The sequence below is a fragment of the Perna viridis genome, chromosome 5 (assembly GCF_037379345.1).
Source record: "Perna viridis isolate PV_CMFRI_1.1 ecotype Kerala chromosome 5, ASM3737934v1, whole genome shotgun sequence".
NCBI classification, from domain to species: domain Eukaryota; kingdom Metazoa; phylum Mollusca; class Bivalvia; order Mytilida; family Mytilidae; genus Perna; species Perna viridis.
Window position 1 is genome coordinate 11,778,736 of NC_142449.1, and position 21,204 is coordinate 11,799,939.

The 21,204-nt window shown below is 31.4% G+C and overlaps 3 protein-coding genes across 3 annotated transcripts; 2 read left to right on the plus strand and 1 right to left on the minus strand.

Moving 5' to 3' along the window:
* Window positions 1-1,093: 1,093 nt before the first annotated feature.
* LOC148616039 (uncharacterized) lies at window positions 1,094-3,477 on the plus strand. The gene is made up of 3 exons (XM_088582683.1): window positions 1,094-1,172; window positions 1,410-1,520; window positions 2,550-3,477. The coding sequence occupies exons 2-3, from the start codon at window positions 1,410-1,412 to the stop codon at window positions 3,030-3,032; spliced, it is 594 nt and encodes a 197-aa protein (XP_088438809.1). The 5' UTR covers window positions 1,094-1,172; the 3' UTR covers window positions 3,033-3,477.
* Window positions 3,478-11,259: 7,782 nt separating this feature from the next.
* On the plus strand, window positions 11,260-16,656 carry LOC148616040 (uncharacterized). Its single transcript, XM_088581568.1, has 4 exons — window positions 11,260-11,284; window positions 15,103-15,204; window positions 15,713-15,932; window positions 16,218-16,656. Exons 2-4 carry the CDS (start codon window positions 15,112-15,114, stop codon window positions 16,271-16,273), a joined length of 369 nt encoding a protein of 122 aa, XP_088437694.1. The 5' UTR covers window positions 11,260-11,284; window positions 15,103-15,111; the 3' UTR covers window positions 16,274-16,656.
* Window positions 16,657-19,427: 2,771 nt separating this feature from the next.
* LOC148616041 (thiopurine S-methyltransferase-like) lies at window positions 19,428-20,691 on the minus strand. Its single transcript, XM_088582684.1, has 2 exons — window positions 20,561-20,691; window positions 19,428-20,243 (listed from the first exon to the last, which is right to left on the minus strand). The coding sequence occupies exon 2, from the start codon at window positions 20,238-20,240 to the stop codon at window positions 19,566-19,568; it is 675 nt and encodes a 224-aa protein (XP_088438810.1). The 5' UTR covers window positions 20,241-20,243; window positions 20,561-20,691; the 3' UTR covers window positions 19,428-19,565.
* Between the last annotated feature and the right edge of the window lie 513 nt (window positions 20,692-21,204).

The following is a 21,204-nucleotide window of genomic DNA, read 5'->3' on the forward strand; positions in this document are numbered from 1 at the left end:
AACGAATTATTCTGAAGGTTTTTCTGTCATATATGTTACCCAACTAAACTATCAACGAAAACGTTTGAGGAAAGAGCAAAACAGATAATTACATGAAATAAGAAAATTATACGAAAAGAGGTAGAACAAACATTAGGGAAATGAATGTATCAACTTTTGGCTGGCCTTCAGCTGGATACGTGGAAATGAAGGACGAATCTGGCATTGAGTGTATGCGAAAAAAATAGGTGACATGGAATACACTACAATAGTTAGTATGGAATTAAAGAAGGGTATTCGGTTTACCAAGGTATCTTTCATTCTTATTTTGCATTAAATATTCCCCAATAAATCTAGGATACAAGAATTTTTTTCTCTAAAGGATAGGGACACTTAATTGATTTAATTACATTAAGATCTTTCAATGTGCAAATATTATCACTCATCTTATATATTCATCCAAATATAAAAAAATGCCTCAATAATGTTTTGTTTATATGAAATAAATTAGTTTTGAAATTCAACCAACGGTTATTACAGCAAAATGTCGTTTACACTTACAAAAATAAATATATAAGCACAAAAACAAAACAAAAAATATATTGATGATACTAAAAAGGAAATTCCGTAATTACTCCAAGAACAACGGATAATTTTCACAAAGAGAATGAAGGTGGTGTTACATTCAACAACCGCGATTATATTAATACAGCTTTAGTTCTAAAAAAATCTCCGTAGGCTCAAACGGATGGAGTTTCCCCAACATATCCTGACCCTGACAGTTAAAGGAAAAGGAAAAAATGAAAAGCATCCTTGATAAACATGGTCATATCAAAAATAAGGAAATAAAGAAGATATCAACAATCTACATTAGATATTCAACGATTCACACTAAACACAGAATGTACATTAAGGAAATAGGAAATAAACAAATTTCAGGAAATACAGAATTATTGCTTAGAAACGATGCATTAAACAAAAAAGGTGTTCTACCAAATTTTTCCATATAATTACTACATTGTAACGAATAAATAATTTTTTAAATGTTTTTCTTGTGTAATAAATGACCTCCTAGATATTCACCTTGTTAAGTGCACTATAATTATATAATCAACATTCTTGACAGTATATAAAGAAGGGAATCTCGCCCTTGTACAACATCGTTTTCAGAGGAAAGAGGTTTAGATTTACAGGTATGATTAACAAGTAGAACATTGCTAGTTTATTCTTTCCATGATTTTATGCTATAGTATTTTTTGGAGACTTATCTCTTGATATAAATGGTGTTATAACAACAAACATTATCCTAGGAACTTGTTGTTTTAAAGTTGTTTTGAATGCTAATTATGGCTATCAGCTTCTTACTTCAATATATGTTTTGATGATTAAGATACTATAAAAATAATGTTAAGTCTTCTTTTTGTATGTAGATGTGTTCCTGTAATAACCTTTGCTTTGTTATTACGATTGCTTTTTGTTGTGTTTATGGCTACACAACAACTACCTTATCAACAAATTATAGATCCACAGATAGAATCAAGGTAAGGTTGTCAAACAATGTTTCTTCTGTATATAGCTTTTTTTTTATTATTAAGTAGCACTCCACATAAGAATCATGCAAAATGTGATACATGGTTGGAAAGCCTGCATATTTTTATTTTTGATATCTTGTTTAAAATGCTTTAGTAAACAGAAATTTACATTTGGTTTTTCTCATAGGAGATAAAAATTGTATAGAATGCACTGTAGAATTCAAAAGTAAGGGAGATAACTCTGTAAATGACACTCAAATACAATAGAATACATTGGATTTTCAATGTTGATTATCTCCTAAGAGCAGGCAAATTTGAATGAATAATAACACATTTCATAATATAGACCCATAAAACAACTGAATTAAAAAAAATAAAAATATGTATCTTTTTCGGGGTGTATCACATTTTTCAGATTTTGCATGATTCTTACAAAGACAGCTACTTAATTTTTGAAATTTACCATACTGCAGCAAAACATCCGTAATCGCAAATAAAATTCATGGTGATAACAAGCACTATGTAAGGAAATATTTTGCATTTGATTATTATTTCATTTATTTACATCAGTTACTGCTAAGATAACTACAAGTTTATCACAGACTTTGAAAATAAACATTTGTTGATTTTTTGCAAAATGAATCCAAACATAACACTAAAATGAATTCCATGAAAAAACAGTTTTGAATTCTCGCATTCCTCTTAAGGACAATTATCAAACCCAGAATGCCGTGAGACAAAAATTGAGGTAACATACAACAACACAAGACAGCTTAAGAACAAACTATACACATAAGCAAATTTGAGTACATATACTTATTGTTCCGGTAGATAAGCTTTTACGTACTTCAACATGGATGTCAATGCAGTATTCCGTTCTATATAGACATTGTGACATTTAATTCACCATTACTTCTATATAGATGAATAAACTATAAAGATCTATAAATGCATGACATACCTTTGGATTTATAACTCAGATGAAGCTGTTTGTTTTATTTAAAAGTTTATAATTTCAATGTTTTTCTCTGCAAAAAGGAAATCGCACCAAGCGCAATAAACAAACATTACGCAGAAACTGTTAAACAAGATGGTAACCGAGGGAGGCATTTAAATCTGTCATTTTCAGCAGCAGCGTCACTCATTGACCCAAGAACAGGAAAAACCCACAGTCAAAATGAACCACAGAAAGCATCGAGGTTTGAAGAGATTATGAAATTATACCGAGAATACAAGTCGGAAATTTCAGGGGGTAGGCGTACTTCTCGTTTGGGAAGTAAGAAACTTTCCATCAATCCTTCGGTCGACAAGAAATCAGATAGTTTCAGGATAAAAGAATCCAGTTTTAAAGAATACCTTGATAAGTATGCACCAGCACCCGAAATAAAACGACGGTTTAGGGTCGGTATTGTTGATCCAAGAACACTTCATAGAGCACATGTTTCTGTTAGTACAAATACTCCATTTATAAAAAGGACTTTTGAAGCCCGTATCATTGACGACCGAACGACCGGTTACTAGGGAGTGTAATAAAATGTCTGATATATGTTTGACATGAAGGAAACAAGATTAATTTTACTTTTTGGATATATATATATATATATATATATGTAATGCTATAATCGTTCTATATTCATTGATAACGTTTCTTTTCGCAATTAAAGTTGTCATATTCTTAAAGTGCAGTCAATACGATGGACATCTTAAAGTGCAGTCAATACGATGGACACACTTAATAATTGAGGATTTTTCCAAAATACATTTCCTACATTACGTCTGACTGTCATAAATAAAAGTGTAACGTCTAAGGAGATTTGTAAATCAGTACTTCGTTTTATTTTTTTTTAAATAGTTGTTAAATCAATATTTGTTGTATTTCCTTGGGTCTCCGAAATACGGTTGTGAATACTTGGACTATTTCATGTCATTAATGTTAATCATTTGTATAAAAGTCTTCACCAAGTCATTTCGAAAAGCAATTATAAGATATAATAACGTGTGAATGTTCATGTAATACATTAAGAACAGTTCATACAACAAATTATTTCTTTAAAGATGATTTAACTGTTGAAATGTGAGAGAAAAATGAAACAAGCACTTAAAAATCGACTGAATTTACAACTAATTTCAAATTAGTTGATAAGAATGGGATGAAAATTAGGGGCAGCGAGTTTGACTAAAGCTCAATCTGAAAACTATGGGGAAAACGCTTTGTAAGTATACTTTAAATGCCTGAAATGATAGGGAAAATTATGTTATTTTGATGAATAATATCTGTTGAAGCTGATAAAAAATATGCACGGAATCAAGTTGCATTTTACCTTTAGGATTCCCCACCACTTGTATCATTTAGATAGCTATATATAAAGAAATTAAACGCCCACGATTTTGCAGAAGTAGCAGTTAATGAGTATTTGTTTTGCCACAAAAAAAAATTGCAATAATCAAGTATAATGTTTTTTTTCCTATTTGTAGTTTAAAAGATCAAATCCAAGTTGCTTTATTAAATTTAATAAAGAAACTCGCACTAGCATGCCGTAATGTCAGGGAGATTTTGTTGATTGCACGGACATGATTTTAGAATAAGAAAATATTGCCTTCAAATCTAACTTTGAAGCATCTGCAATGAGAATCATGTATGAATGCATATGGGTTTCACATTTTGTTTGAAAAGCATATAAATTATTTTAACAGTTTTATTCTTTATTATATGGTGGTTCCAGGCATATTCAGGTCATATCCTTATTTTAGAGTAAATACGAAACAGGAATATTAAATAGCGAATTGTTGCTTGAAATTAAAAGAAAAATGAATGAATATGGTGAAACGCAACAAATGCACAAGCGTGTGACCTAAATCCAAAATAGTAAATATTTTCTTGAAACATGTGTACAGCATACCGAATACCGAAGTTTGCAATATATATGATTGGTATAGTTTGTAATTTTCACTCAATAATGCTCTCCATGAAGTACCTCAACATACACCATATTGACAAAATGAAATATGCACTTAAATAACACTTGCAGTTACTGCCAGCTGAGCTTCGACATATTAAAGAATGACAATACCATTAAAACTACCAGCATTAGAAAAAAAATCGGTCAATACAATTCCAGTAGACTTGATTTGGAGTAGTAACGACAAGAACTTTATAAGAATAATTTGATGTAGTGCCATATATAAATATGACTTAGTTTTTACAAACATCTTAACCTTTACGAATAAATCTATAAAGGGTAGTTGATAAATCTATCGGATTTTGTTTGAAAGAATTTGCTTACTATTGACAATATTTCCGTAAACAAATAAGGGAAGTGACATCATTTTTAAGTGAGTACCTGCACGATCTTTTATATGTTTTAGTATACATGTTTTGTAACGGTGAAAAATACCATTTAAATGTTTTAGACGTTTGTGATATCAATACCCCTGGTGCAAAAGCTTTTCTGTTAGGAATATGTTGCGTTTACTACAAATGCGAGTAAAAAGGAGCATCTGTGAAATGCAGATACCGTAGGATAATGCTTCGGGAATTTCACCAACTAGGAATGGAAAATTTACCATAAGAAACTGCAAATCATAAATATTTGTATGTAGGCTGTCATTCGCTGGTGTAATTTCTTAATAAAGAAAAGGTGTATGAGTACTATTATTGTTAGATTTGGTCTACTTAAGTTCTTTTGGGTAGATATCTTGAACATAGTTTTTGAAGTAGGCCAAAATACCATCAAAATATCTAAAAGTATTATCAAATTCACGCAACAAATCACATTTTGAAGGATCTTTAAGGAGTGTTACAGATATAACCTTCTGTCATGATTAAATAAACCAGAACTAAGGAAATATATTTGACGCTTCAATCGTACTATTCATCAATAAAGAAAAAATAATTATGTACTATAATAAAACGGCACACTGACCTAAAAATTGAGATATTAGGACTTATCTTTGAAAGTGTACAGTCTTGTATTTCTTAGACTTTTATGCCTCTTACTTTATTATAAGCGTTAAAGTGAAGTTAGCGTATTGTTATATTCAATGCAATAACCCACAATGCGCATGCACATTTAAAATAACAGAAATCAATTAGCTTCACTGTGAAGATGATAACATAAAGAGTAATCAAGGGAATCAAGGTTATAGCGGCAATCAAAAGAACGTAATCCAGGCACAAAGACCAGACACAGAAAACAGACACACACAACAAATAACATAAAGTATAAAAAATCATACATACAAAGCAACAAAAGTAAATGTGCAACTCGGATTCCACTAAAAACTGGGAGCATGGACCAGGTGCACGGGTAAGGTACGCGTCCTCTGCTTTTCTATAAACACCCGCCGATTTGCTCATAAAAAGTCAAGTCCGGGGTAGACGAAAGGGAAAAGGAAAACTATGACACGTTGATTAAATCAGTCTTTATGGCGCAGATTGATACACCGTAGCGATCCACGAGTTCATGATGACGACCATAAAACTTCTGTAGTGATGACTTCAACATTATAACAGCATAACCCTGTTCCAGAAGCCAATTTGTTAGAATTCTAGTGCCATACAAAAAGTCTGCTTAATTTCGGCAAGCTTTGGCATAACGTATGGGCTGTGATATGAACATGCCATACGCAAGTGCTGAAGGGATGTTGCCTCAGATGAAAGGAAAGTTGACAATTCTGAATCAAAAGTCGTCGCGTTTGTCGTTCAGTTTGGTCAATAGTTTTCCTTTGCCATCGATTTCTAAGCGTAGGTCAAGATATGACTCTGACCTCACCGTGTATGTAGTATTCTTTATCCCAAGTTCTTTGGGATATACCAAATTTGAAAAATTAAGCGATTAGTTTTTAATTATTATATATAAAAATATACCAGTTTTATATAGTGTTAATTTCGATATGCTGTACACGTGTTTCAAGGAGTAACCTCTCATCGGTAGCATTAAAATCAAATATGTAGGTAGATCATAATCAAATTATTAGTTGTATACAAGAAGTACTCATTACTAAAACTATCGAAAAAGGAAGCCAGATCCATCACCGAGTGTTTCTACCATAAGGAATGCAAGGAATGAAGCCTTGGTGTTTTACGTGTTCTTAAATTTGGAATACTGTAACATTTCATAAATACACATCTTGACAGTGACATTTAACATTGCAGCTTTCTCATCCATGAATGATAAAGTTTTATTCATACGTTAAACAAGGCTGTTCGTCACCTGTGCTTATATTTAGTAATTCACCTTTCTATACTAATGTAAACTTGTTAATAATTAAGAGAACAAACTGAAGTTACTCCTTTAAATGATAATGAATTACAGGGACACCACGACATAACATTTATACTTGTTATGAACAAAGTTAAAAGATAAAACAAACCCAACTACATTCAAATTAGGAATAGACAATAGGCAGTACATCCTATGTAATATATTAAATCAGATACATCTGCAAGAAACCTGCTCTCAAATGATGTTTCGAATTACATGTATGAATTCATTTGTTCATGCCTTTTAAAAGTTCTTTTTACTATAATAAGGTGTTGTATTTACTAGTTGGTGTATATAAAGTTGTCAACGAATTAAATTGAAAGTTGCCGACTTACAAATAAAGGAAAAACAAAAAGAACAGACGGAATAAGAAGAGGATCTCAAAGTGATATCTAAATATTAATATTACTCGGAACAGCTTCTGTATTATTAAAGATATTAAAAACAAGAAATAAAAAATCACTTATATCTTATTTGCCAATAAAGCAGCCAAAGCTCAATTTGACCTTATCCAATGACAAATATTTGATTTACTTAATTGTGTAATAATTGTAATCGGTATGGAATCAGATTATGAGAATCTCCAATGATTTCCTGTGAATCTATAAAATGGGAAGGGAAGAATATCGGTTTCTTTACAACCTTGGTGGACAATCAGAACGTCGACGGTAAGTTTTTCGTGTGTGTTTAAGGACCTGCTAGATTGGCTATCAATAAAGCAACACTTATATTTATTTATTGTTTAGATGTTGTCATATTCATTCTTTTTTCATTCTTAAAAAGACTGTTAAAGAATTATTTTACCCACATAAAAGCAAATGGTATTTTGGACATAAAACAAATCTTTACTTCAAAATTTAAGAAGATTGCTAACTAATTAGATTCGTTGCTCCTACTAGAAGTTTAAAGTATTGCACTGATGATTACAGCATAATCAAAGTTGTCGAAATCAATTATTAGCCGATATTTTGAACAGTTCCAATTAATATTTGTATTAAATGAACATGTCGAAATATGTTAAACTCGCGTCTTCCTAAAATTTGGTATCCAACCGTTGTAATAATAATCAATTTTAAATTTACTTTTAAATAAACAAGTGTCAAAGGTCAGACAGCAAGCCGTAACTAATGGGACAACTTGTAGTAGAAAAAAATCAGTTTTCAGGTCAACGACCGAATTTATTTAATTGCTGAAACGAAGGAAAACTGTTTTTGCTTTAACAAACACCTTCGAGTGAAAGTAAATACAACAAAAACAGATTGTTTAGATTGAAACAATGTTTTAAAACTATTGAGGAGATATATCAATTAACCTACTTTTTAAAGAAAGACATTAACAAGTATTAATTTGACACGTCCTATATTGTATTTAAATCGTAGTTTTTTCATTGATAGGACCACAGTATAATGTTATTACGTCTTAGATGTTTTTAGACTGAAAATAGCCTTTTAAATAAACCACCTTATCACTAGTACGTGAAAATGCAGCAATTCCCTTAAAATTTTGATCGTGAGAATAAAATCTTTTGTAGAAAAGTTATCTTCCACCGTTTTGAACTTTTCTTACGCCATAAATGACGTTTTAAAAACATTTTCTTGAAATGTCATAATGAATGAAAATTTTACTTATTAGTTTTGATTAGATAATGTGTAACGTCAATGGCGTGTTTAATTACTTATCAATTTACAAATAAGTTAAAATGCCGTTCGTATTTTTTCACAGAGTCTAAGGTGCTTCAATATTTATGACACATATTAAAACTTGATTGTTCAAAATAACCGAACTACCAATTAAACCCGAAGCCTTAGCGACAAATGCATATACAAGTCGAATCATCTAACCACTTAGCCTTAACCCAAGTTCCTGGAGCACCTAGCTCCCGATAATTCGATTTCTGAGACATCTAGTCTCTGAACAACTTTGCTCCTCAGATACCTAGTCTCGAAACATCCAGCTTCTACGACATCTAGTCTTTGAAAATCTATGTTTCAAGCAAGTACATAGAAAGTTAAAAACCACCTGTTCGAGGGACTGCGACCATTCCCAAGCTAGAGAAATAACAGTATCGAATCGAACAACCCGGTAACTAGCAAATATCCTACAAGCTTTTTAAAACTGCTTGCTTAAAACCACAAGCTTTCCAACAAGAACTTATAGGCTTTTGTTTCTCAAACTACTACTTCTGGACTTCCCAAGTCTTCCACGTTTGTTGCTTAGGTTAATGAATTAGCCGAATCTTATCCTCTCGACGGTCTACCAGCAAACTGAATCCAATTTCCTGATTGGTGGTTTTTAGGGTCCTGACTATCCTTGCGGATCTCGCACGACTGCCCCTTGTGGGGATTGTGTAATTAGATGTCTGTTAGTAGTTTGAGGTAGCGGAGACCAGCCTTCGGGATACCTGACCAAAGACCTCAGTCAGTGTAGTTCCTACTAGCGACAAGGCTGCTCTGTTGAGGCTCCTCTGGCTTACTCCCAGGCCCCATGTAGGTCCGAGAGCGTTTCCCCACTCTAAATGTTTAGGAGTACTTCAACGTGAAGAGTGACCCAATTTCCAATGAATTCCCGCTTTATATTCCAAAAGCGAGCACCTCGCCGAAAACACCCAGAAACCGAGACAGCGTCAATAACAACCGAAAACACCCAGAAACCGTGACAGCGTCAATAACAACCGCAAGAGTAAAGTGATGATTTCTAATAGTGTTTCCGACGGGTAAACCAAACAAATGAATATTTTATATTGATTTGAGTATTTTAATAATCTGCAAAGAATTTCTAATAAATAAACTGCATTTTTGTCACAAGTTTTGAAATTTAGCCTCGACAGGATTCATTTATGTTTTACGTTAGGGTTCTTTTTACATGTATAGGGTATGACGTTTCCATGTACATGGTACATTTTAATAATATAAACACGATAACATGATGTCTTTAAAACTGTTCGAGATGGAACATCGATTTGGATAGGCGTAGTTATTGTCTCTAAAGAGATGCAATATGATTTTTGCTCTTGTTTTTCGTTTAGGAAAATAAAGAATCAATTCTAATTCCAGTTTCATTTATACATTTACTATTGATACTTTAAAAATGAGGACCTTAAAAGTTTTTATGCAAGATATCATGCATTTTGAGTTTGATTTTAATACAATACGTGACTATCAAAGATAGAACGAAACAGTTACTGACATGCTATTTATCTGATTGAAACACACACGTGAATCATAGTTCCTCCAATTGTAAGGTAAGTAAAATCATTATTTTTATAAAACAAGCATAAACCGTGTTATGGAAAAATATGATTCAATTTCTAATATGACGTGCTTCAAATCTCTTTAGACCACAGCCATGGTATAAAATTGTGATAAACACATGACGTACATTTCTTGCACCACATAGGCTGCGCCTATTCAAATATATGAAGAAACACGTCATATTAGGATCGAAATAAATAACGGAAAATCCATTTTACCATTGTTTTACTACAAGCAGGCCATTTCTGTCGTTATTCAAACCCTCGCTATCGCTTAGGGTAAAACAATGTGACATAAAGGGCCAGCCTGTAATAAAACAATTAAAAATGGAGTTTCCGTGATGTAATTCTTAAATAATTAATCATACACTACAAATACTGTAAATTTCGAAATGCTGAACAAGTGTTTCAAGTAGCGACCTCTCATCATCATTATTAGAAGCCTATGCCTAATACGTTTAAAACTACTCAAATCCAAAAAATGTCGAAAAGTGAAGACAAATACGGAACCAATGAATAAGATAACAAACGATCTACGTTATTGAAGTTATCATGCGTAATACAAAGTGAATCAGGGGTTTCCAATTCTGTGCTACATGTACGGTATATTTCGGTAAATAATCTATGTTATACAGTTTGGGCCAGATAAGTCTGACTCTATTTAATGTCGGTATAAATGGCACTCAGTTAAATGGATGTTCATTCTGGACCGTGATTTCCAATACAAAAATGAGCCGAGATCAATAAAAAAGTACTTATCATAACATCGCAACTTTTGCACATGATAAAAACTCCAGTTTAATATTGCAATTTTACATATATAACTACCTTGTCTTTGGTTTTAAACCAAATAATTAAGCAAACAAAATCAAAACAAGACAAAAAAAAAGTTAAGAAAATTAAAAAGTTATTAAAGTTAGAAAAAAACCAGTTAATTAATGTTTGCGATTTAAAAAAAACACTAACACTGATTGCATAATTTAGTCTTCAGGATTGTTATTTATATTGAATTTGAAGTAGAGTTTGGTTGTAACTTCACCTTTTTAACATTTGAACGAGTGTTGATGTAGATCTATGTTAAAGGTCAAAATTAAGTACAGCCTACAACGGTGTTTGCGCGTTCCTTTAATTGCTTAAATTGTATGTAATCGTCAAATTACAAAAACAAGTAATGTATATAAATTGATGTAAATTTTGTTGAACAATATGAACAAAGTTTATATTGCATTTAAGAACATTCAGAACAACACATTAACGTGGTAAGGTTTTACAACATTTTAAATGGAATTTTATTAGAATAATTAAAAGTGTCAGATATTAAGACAGTACAAAAATCGTTAAAAGAAGCATTTTTACTTGTTTTTTTTTTACCAGTGCTGATATATACAGATACTTATTATCAGAAAGAAAGAATATCGTTTGGCTAGATCCTTTAATCTCAGTTTCCGCTATAAAGATGACGTATTTTCTTTAAACAATCATAATTTCGGGGATTTGATACATCGCATCTACCCAAAAGAACTTGAGATGAAGGATACTACAGATACTGTGAAGTCAGCCTCATATCTTGACCTACACTTAGAAATCGATGGTAAAGGAAAACTATTGACCAAACTTTACGACAAACGTGATGACTTATCATTCAGAAGTGTCAACTTTCCTTTCATATGTGACAACATCCCTTCAGCATCTGCGTATGGAGTGTTCATATCACAACTCATACGTTATACCAGAGCTTGCTGAAACTACGCAGACTTTTTGTATCGCACTAGAACTCTAACAAATAGGCTTCTGGAACAGGGTTATGCTGCTATAATGTTGAAGTCATTACTACAGAAGTTTTTGGTCGTTATCATGAACTCATGGATCGTTATGGTGTATCCATCTGCACCATAAAAACTGACTTATTCAACGGGTCATAGTTTTCCTTTCGTTTGTCAACTCCAGACTTGACTTTTTGTTAACCCGGCGGGTGTTTCTAGAAAAGCAGAGGACCTTACCCCACCGGTGCACCTGGTCCATGCTCCCAGTTTTTAGTGGAGTCCGAGTTGCTCATTTGCATTGTTTACTTTGTATGTATGATTTTAGTTACTTTATGTTGTTTGTTGTGTATGTCTGTTTTCCATGTCTGGTCTTTGTCCCTGGATTACATTCTTTTGATTACCTCTATAACCTTGGTTCCCTTGATTACTCTTGTATAGTAATTTTAATAAAATTCTTTCTTGTGTTCTGCGCCGCCTCCCCTGCTTGTTTTATGATGCAACTGACTGTATCTTAATCATTCATGAAGCAAACAGACATTTAATGTATTGCAAAAACTGAAACTATGAAAATAATAATAATTATCAGAGTATAGATATAACATACACTTTAAACTTTATTCTTCTGTGATTAAGGCTTTAAAACGCAACTTATTTTTGTTTTTAATTTTGAACCTATAGCATCAAGTAATCTTCGACGTTATGCTGTCATCTGTATGTACCACTTAAGAATGCGATATTATTCTGGGGATTTAATCGTATCAACTACTTAACATATAGGTTGAATAAAAAGATGATTCCATGTGTTTCATTTACATTTGACACTTTTGAGACTACTAGCATTCGCGACAACTGTCTGTACAAGATGTTTCCTTTCTTATGAAGTCATTCAATTTGCTTCTAATTAATCGATATGGTGCGTCCATAATTGACAAAATGACCTCCATTTATCATAGATTATCTTCGTGTTTAACCAGGACTGACTTTCAACGAGCAGCACGGTGTATGTCTTTCAAGGAACAGGACCTGCTAACCATTCCAAAGCACTCGTTTTTATCCCGTTTTTTTTTCAGTTTGGTTAAATCAACAAGCTTTCTTGTGTGTACTTTTTAAGTACTTCTGTTTTATTAAATTTGTTCTCCTTGTAGTGCTTTTGATGCTCCCAGTGTTCTTTTGTTCAGGGATTCCACTCGATTGTTCTTTCATTAATGCTGATTTTGTATATGAAAACATGTTAAATATTTCTAGCCAACTAATGCATTGCTTCCTAAACCACTCGCTTTGAGTTTTACATAATGTTTGATTTATTCATTTTATGGACAATCAGCAATAACTTAACATTTGGTCCTCTATTGTAAAGAATTTAAGTCTTACACATACCATTGTTAAAAGTCCTTATCAAATTGTCTTTTAAAACCATATTCTATCCAAGCCAATGTGCAGCAGCATCTTTCTAAACAAACAACACTATCTTTATTCGTGTAATTGTGAACATGGAATTTTCATTTGCATGAAGTGTAGACAAATGAACTTTGTATGACGAAATCATAAATCTCTAGCGACCTGAATAAAATATGTTTGCCATCTTATAGAAATAATAAAATTATATGACTTATAGGGAATTCTAGTCATGTTAATTAAATAACGAAGGGAACAAGAAGCAAGAATGAAATCATGAATGTGTTGCTATTTCTTTTAACATCAATCAAGGCTTGCATAATTAACCAGTCATTGATTAATAATATATTGTGGATAAAAAAATATTTTAATAAATGCTTGTATATAAAAAAAAGAGATAAGATTTATTACTTACAAGAAAACCAAAATCTGAATTGCAACATATATATACAGATTGAGAAAAAATAAACGTGCTCTTGGGTAATTAAAATTAAAAACCTGCAATACGGTTGTTTTACTCTATGGAAAACTAAAAATAACTATTAATGTCGAAATCAGCATATACTGAATACTAACTAATGATGCACAAAGTACAAGTGAACATACAAAAAAACCCCAAAAAACAAACATACAAACAAACAAACAAACAAAAACAAACAATACAAACAAACAAAACAAAACACTTCAAAATGAAAAATGAAAACAAAACAACATAAAAGTGTTCCGCATGCTTTTAGATTTCCATTCGTATTGTAAACAAATGAACACATTAGAGCGGGTAAATATTACGCACAAGTTAAAACAGTTTTAATGATATTTTAAACAAAATGTTATGAGACAAATGTATCTTGAACGGGTTGCAATGCCTAAAGTACAGAGGGGGAAAATCCTTTATAAAAACTTTAACTGGGAACAAAAGCATAAAATATATGATGAACATTACGTACAAAACAAAGAGTTTTAAAACAAATACTCTGACAGAACGATCAACATTGATCCAATTAACTACCGGACTAAGACTAGGTGCATCAGACGAATAAGCAGTTCAAATTCGGTGAAAGAGGGAAATCAATGAAATTTAGAGGTCTATGACACTCCATATCTGCCAACCGTGTCTGATCTGTGCTCCCAGTTTTTAGTGGAGTTCAAATTGCTCATTATTGCTTTGAAGGTATTATTTTGGTTATTTTATTTTCTTTCTTTTGTGTGCTATTTATCGTGTCTGGTCTTTGTCCCAGGATTACATTCTTTTGATTTCCGCTAGAATCTTGGTTCCCTTGATTACTATTTAATCTATGGATAATATATCTGAGTAATTTTTGTGTAAGTTGCTAAACCTGCCAAGAAAATAGTAAAGGCGTCAGACATTACTGTGTCAACAGAATTTTAAATTTCAAGCCTTTTGGGGTAGATGAGATTATAACAGTAATCAAATCTAGATTTTTTATATACAAAACATCAAATGTATTGGAAGATGAAAATAAAGGATTGTGCCTCCTGTTCCTTTTACTGGAAACAGTTCTTGAAAGGAATGTATCAGTTTAGGATAGTTAAGCAAGCAGAGGTGCACAATTTTCGAGAATCAGATGTCAATTGTTAGGTAAATTTACAAGTATCACCCGTATTTAGAGTCCAAATTAAACTAAATACGTAATATCAATTGTATAATTCAAGGGGTAGGGTCATCGTTTGTCGAGTAACTTTGTAATCAACTTATAGGTTCAATGACTCCAATTTGTAGCATGTAACATTTTATTTATTTCTCTTTGTTTGGTTTTTATTTTGGTTTCTGATGTTATTTTGATGCATTGATTCTCCTAAAAAATATCCTGGATAAAAAAAAAATTGAAGCATTGTTTTATATATAACCAATGTAAACGATTACACAACATAATAAACTGTTCTTTTTTCGGATTCAGAATAGGAGAATGTATCTAAAAGGATTACTGTTTATAAGTTTAACAGCGTGTTTGTCCCGTCATGTGGCATTTGGTGGGAAATCAGAATCCCTTGGAAAAACAGTATGTATAAAACGTAGTTTTTAACAACTTTAATGTTACAGGTATTTTATAGAGTATACAATATCAAACACCTGTAGTAAACTTCCGTTTACTCTAAACTATACATTTTAAAAAAATAACTTTGGGTTGACCCGTGCACAGCTCTCTCTCTTCAGCTTACAAATACAAGGGACTAGCCAATAAGACATAATCAGTGCAGAAAGTTTATTTAATTGTTTAAACTAACATACATGTAATTAGCTATGTAAATATTTTTTGACAAGGTCGTTAACAATATGATATACTAGTTTAATATTTATAGATTGCAAAAAAATATCAAGGTGTAACTTAGCGTTTGTATTTGTTCCATAATAATGCTTGAAATTACTATGATTTAAAAAATGTAAATATTTTAACGACGTACATATTAAAATAATTCATGCTTCGTTTTTTTTTTATGGTTTGACGTCTTTTACAGGTAAACACGTACAAGATTGTTTACTGTATGTTAATATTCTTAAAATTTCAGAATCATGTAATGAAGAGACAGGATCTATTTGGTGACTTTGCAATGGCAGACTATCTGTTTAAGTTGGGAGATGTTAACAAGGACAAATTCCTCGACAAAAATGAAATATATAACTTCTACAGGCATTTCATTAAGTTTAGTTTTGACCAAGCAGCTCAGATGACATACAAACTAATAGATATGGGCGATTTAGATAAAAATACAAAACTTGACGAAATTGGTAAGATATAATGAAATAATTGATTTGCTGCTTCATCATAAGGTTTGATATAATAATTTTGATCGTTGCTCTGTCACTATCAAAAGTTGCAATTTAAAGTACACAAAACTCAACAGTTTAAACCGAAACCCAGACAAAATTGATGTATGTTCCGTAAAGTCCGTCTTATCCGTATTTGACTAACCGTTCTTATTTAATTTTACAATTTCTTGCACTTTAACAAATTATTTCCATAGAAACAATTAGTCTCCAAACTAACGATGTTTTTACTCTTGTTTGTTTCAGAAGCAGTCATAGCACTCAATAAAGTCACAAATCGGATTACACGCAAGGAAAAATAAAATTCTGATTGAACGGAAATATCAGGTTGACTCAGGAAATCCTACGGTCAAATATCACTGTGTTGTAATTTGATTATTTTTAACACGGGATTTTTGTAATATATGAGATGAGATATATCAGTTTATATGTTGCTCTATGTTTGATTATGTTGATATAATTTGCTTAATAGTGGTACATCTATGGAGTGACAAATAAGACATTGTCGAAATGGTCATCGTTAATTAACATTTTTAACAATGATTGTTTTCTAAATCGCTTGAAATGCATTGTTTGTAGACGAATTTTGTAAACATTTGAATGAGGAAGTCATTATATTCAAATTGCAATTTATAAAATGCATCACATTTAATTATATTTGAGTTAAACAAATAAAGAACTACAAACGTTTATCACATTCACTGATACAAATATACCCAATGTCACAAAGTTTTAACAACCCTAAAAAATAAAAATGAAAACAACAGAGTGAAAATCATTAGCAACAAAGAAACAAAATATCTTGGCTTCGGCAAACCATCAGCGAATGCTATGACAGTTAAATACGTCACTAGTAAACAATTGTTGGATTAAAAACTCTGGAATAAAATGCGGTTTAACCTTGATAGTAAAAATAATTTGAACTGTCCTTTGACAAATTATAGATAATTAACTATTGATACAAAGAAAGGGTATAATAATAATAATAATAATAATAATAATAATAATAATTATTATTATTATTATTATTATTATTATTATTATCATCATATTTATATAAAAAAAAACACAGAAGATAAAAAAATCATTATGGCAGGATTAGACACCAGGTAAAACCTTGTTTTCTACAATGAATGCAGGGTTACACCTACCAAGTCATTTTGGCTACGTGTAAAAAGTGTCGCAATAAGTTACATATTGTTAAGTGTTTCTGTTATTTAAACCAAAAGTAAGTTTTCACCTATAAACACCTTAAAACCGTCTTGTATTTAAGAATATTAGTTTTTCCTAGCTAATCTAATCCCAAAGGAGGAACATCGTTTCGTCAGATCCTTTCATCTCAGTTTCGCTTTATAGATGAAATATTGTAATTAAACAATGCCAGATTCAGGGATTTAGTACATAGCACATAACACAAAGAACTGGAGATAAAGTACAGACATTTTGAAGATAGCTTAATATCTTCTTGACATACCCATAAACAAAGATAGACAGGAAAACAATAACTAATGACCAAACTATACGAATTTCCGTCACCTTACCTTTCATCAGAGGCAATATTATTTCAGCACCTTCGTATAGAGTTTCATATAACAATTCAAATGTTATGCCAGAGCTTGTGGAAACCGCGGGCTTTTTGTACCTTGCTTAGACTTCTATTAATAAGGCTGCTAGAATAGGGTTATGTTACTACAAAATTAAAGTCATCATTAAAAAAGTTTATAATCGTCACCATGTCGTTATAGTGTACCCAACTGCACTCCGTTCGAATCCAGGTTTCCTTGATTTTCTATCCACACTTTTAGGTGGTTGTATTCTAGTATACACCAAAACTGTATATAATTAACTAGGAATTATAGTAATATTTTATTGTGAAGAAAAACAAAATTAATCTGATCAAAAATAAATACATTAAAATTGTATTACAATGGAAAAACTTGTTTTCTGATTGAAATATTGGTTTTTCAACAAGACTGTTTTTTTTGTAGTAAAATTGACTTTGATACGCCATAAATTTTTCATAATAAAAATAATATGTAATTGAACAATCTTTAATTCTGTGATAATAGGAAAAGGAACAGATAAAGCGAAATACAACAAGTGCACCATCGTATACCCTTTATATAAACAGTAAACACTTTCAGAGATCATAAAAAAGGTTTTTAATACATGTAAACACAAAAGGCCCGACCCACAACAAAGGTAATAAAATTCATGGTAACAAAACTATGACAGTTCTTCAGAATAGACTAGAAGGTTATATACCGACATGAAAACACAGTTATGACAAAAATCTCACTGCAGAGAACATGCACATGTCTGTGGTGGGATTGAACTAATTTTATAAGGCCTTAACCTTAAGGTCAAAATTGAACGTAAACAACAAATAAACACGCCATGAAAATTACTCATTAATATATCTATATCTTCTGCACAGAATGTTTGAGCATACAACATATAGCCAAAATAAGATTTCCATCAGCCATATCCTAATAACCTTTCGATTAAAGTAACCTGAAAACTTTTCAATTTTCTGTTAGAAAATGACGAAGGAAGGCAGCATACGACAAAGCGACAACAACAAGGGGAAAGAGAAAATATTATAGCTTTCTGACAAGTATGTCTCTTAAGGCTAAAAGTTGATTGTAATATAGGTTAAAATGTTTCATATCAGGGTCGCAAATCTTTTGCTAGCTTATAGTATCTCCCTGGGTACATCATGCAATAGTATTCAGACGTTGGACGAATTATTTTGCATCGTTCAAAATATAAGAATACGAATGGAAAATTGCCATGCTACAGAAAATGGCCTGAGTGGTTATCAGAATGTATTTAGTCAAATTTCAGTAAGTATAATTACTTTTTGTGTAAACACTTTTAGTACATTGTTCTGTATAAGCTTTTATCTTTTTGAAGGTTAAAACAATACCAAAAAAAAATAAGTAACGAAAATAGACGACGATACGGCAATGTAAATATTTTCTTCAAATGCTTCTTCATTCTTTAAATTATAAATGTTGCATGTTTTTCCATCTCTTTGCTTACTAAGTAACTAAACATAACTTAGTTTGTTTAAAAGTATGTACTGTAATTTTAGAAGTATGATTCAGTTGGCTGATTTTAAACTATTTTATCAAAATTAGGTATAATCAAAATTGCTAAGTGTTTATGATGTAATATTATTGAGGCAAAATGAGACAAAATATAAAATACTTTTTGGTTTATTTTACTACAATAATAACAAGTAAAATAGCAATGTACTAAGTTTGATTCTAGGTACAAGTACAATACTTCTTACATGATCTTCATATGAATATATTTCACCTAAATACAGGTCACCCAAATTTCACATGCGAGCTCACTTCAGAAAAATATTATGTAAATATTTTCCTTATACAGTGAAATCTTTGTGACTCGAACCCCTTCGTGACATTAAAACTGGTGTGTTTTAAACAGGTCACGGGTTAAGCAAGGTTCAAAATATAATTAAATGATCCAATAGAAATGTTTAAAGTGTCTGATTTAGAAAGGTTTTCATATTTTCAATTGTTCAGTTTTTTTATACATTTAAAAGTTTTACTGTAATAAATAAGATCAATCGTTTCTTATCATTTTTAAAAAATGGAACCCTTTCAATCCCATCTTTTCATATTCAGGTGCGTAACATTCAGCCAGCCCTAAATCCGTGACTTTAAAATAGTCTTCATTAAAGTATTTCTTAATGTCATTGATGTCTACCGTTGTATCAAATATAACTAGTTCAAGCAAAATGCAAGACTGGGGTTTGGTTATAGTCTTAAGTATGTCTACGTAATCGCTTTTGAATTTTGAAATAGTCAATTCGTTTGTACCACAAGTATCAAGTGTATTGAATGAGCCACGGTCCCATACACCATCAAAGTCTTTTTCTAGGGATGGGTCGAACAAAAACATATCTCCACAGTAGATTTTGATGCTCTTTGTTTTACATTGATATAAGTCACCCTTTATTTGATCACATGGTACGATGTCGTACTCTAAATTATGATCCTTGAAAAATTTTTCAACGGCAATTTTAGCTATTTCTAGTCCAATGACTTCGTGACCTTTCTCAGCTAGCCAGAACATGTCTGCGACGTCCCCACACATTGGAAAAAATACTTTAGCGTGATCTTTTCCCAACGTTATATCACCGATGTACTTTTTTATATAGGGATTCACGCCTTTCATTGCCCATGGTGCAGAATCGGGCTTTTCATCCCATGTCTTTAACCATTGTGTATGATCCATTATCTAAAATAATATACATGAAAATTATATTTTTCCATGGTAATTTTGAAAGTATACATACCCACTAAAAAGTAGACAAATCCTTGCATTTTGCTCACAGTAACAGAACAATTTTAATTATAGTACAATGTAAATGATATTTATACGCATTTACAATCGGGTTTGATAGCAATAAAAATAGCTTGATCCTTAGTGTGCATTTATACGCCAATCGTTTTAACGTCCTTGATTAAGTATTAAACTTTTATTTCTCAAGAATGTGTCTCTTTCGAATTGTCTTACTTGAAAGGGTGCACGTAAAAAACAAGTATAAAACTGACCTGACTTTACAATATCTGGAGTGTACTATCCTTTACTTTACACAACTACAGTGTGTATATGTGTAGTAAACCATAATGTTCGTATCGATCGACATGTCGTGGTTTACTGTGAAAGGTGTGTGTAGATAAACATAAAAAATGCTAACTCAAGCATTACCAACTTATTTTACGATGAACTCTAATGAGTATAGTTTTACCTCTTAATTCAAAACGATGACTGCAGTTATTGACATATAAAAGAGGCATTTCCTGTGTCATTTTAATTTATATCGTCTCCAATTTTTCATATTTGTTTTTGAAGGGATATTGTTGAATCTGTTTTGTATATGAATTAATTTGTTTATGTTACTATTTTGTAATCTTACTTTAAGAAAATCGCCAAACTGATTCTTCAGTGATATTAATTAAAAAAAAAGAAAAAAAGAAGTGGACAGTTTGCAATTACAATTATATAAATGCTTTCATTTAACCGTAACAGTAAGTATTAAATGAAACTTTGATCACCCTTGAATATTAAAGGGTAATGAATAACATAATATCTTCATTAAACATAAATTATCCTATTAGTTTTGATAAATTTCTACTGTTACAATTTTGCAGACAGTATGAAAATTGAGCAAATGCATAATGACATAACCCTTATG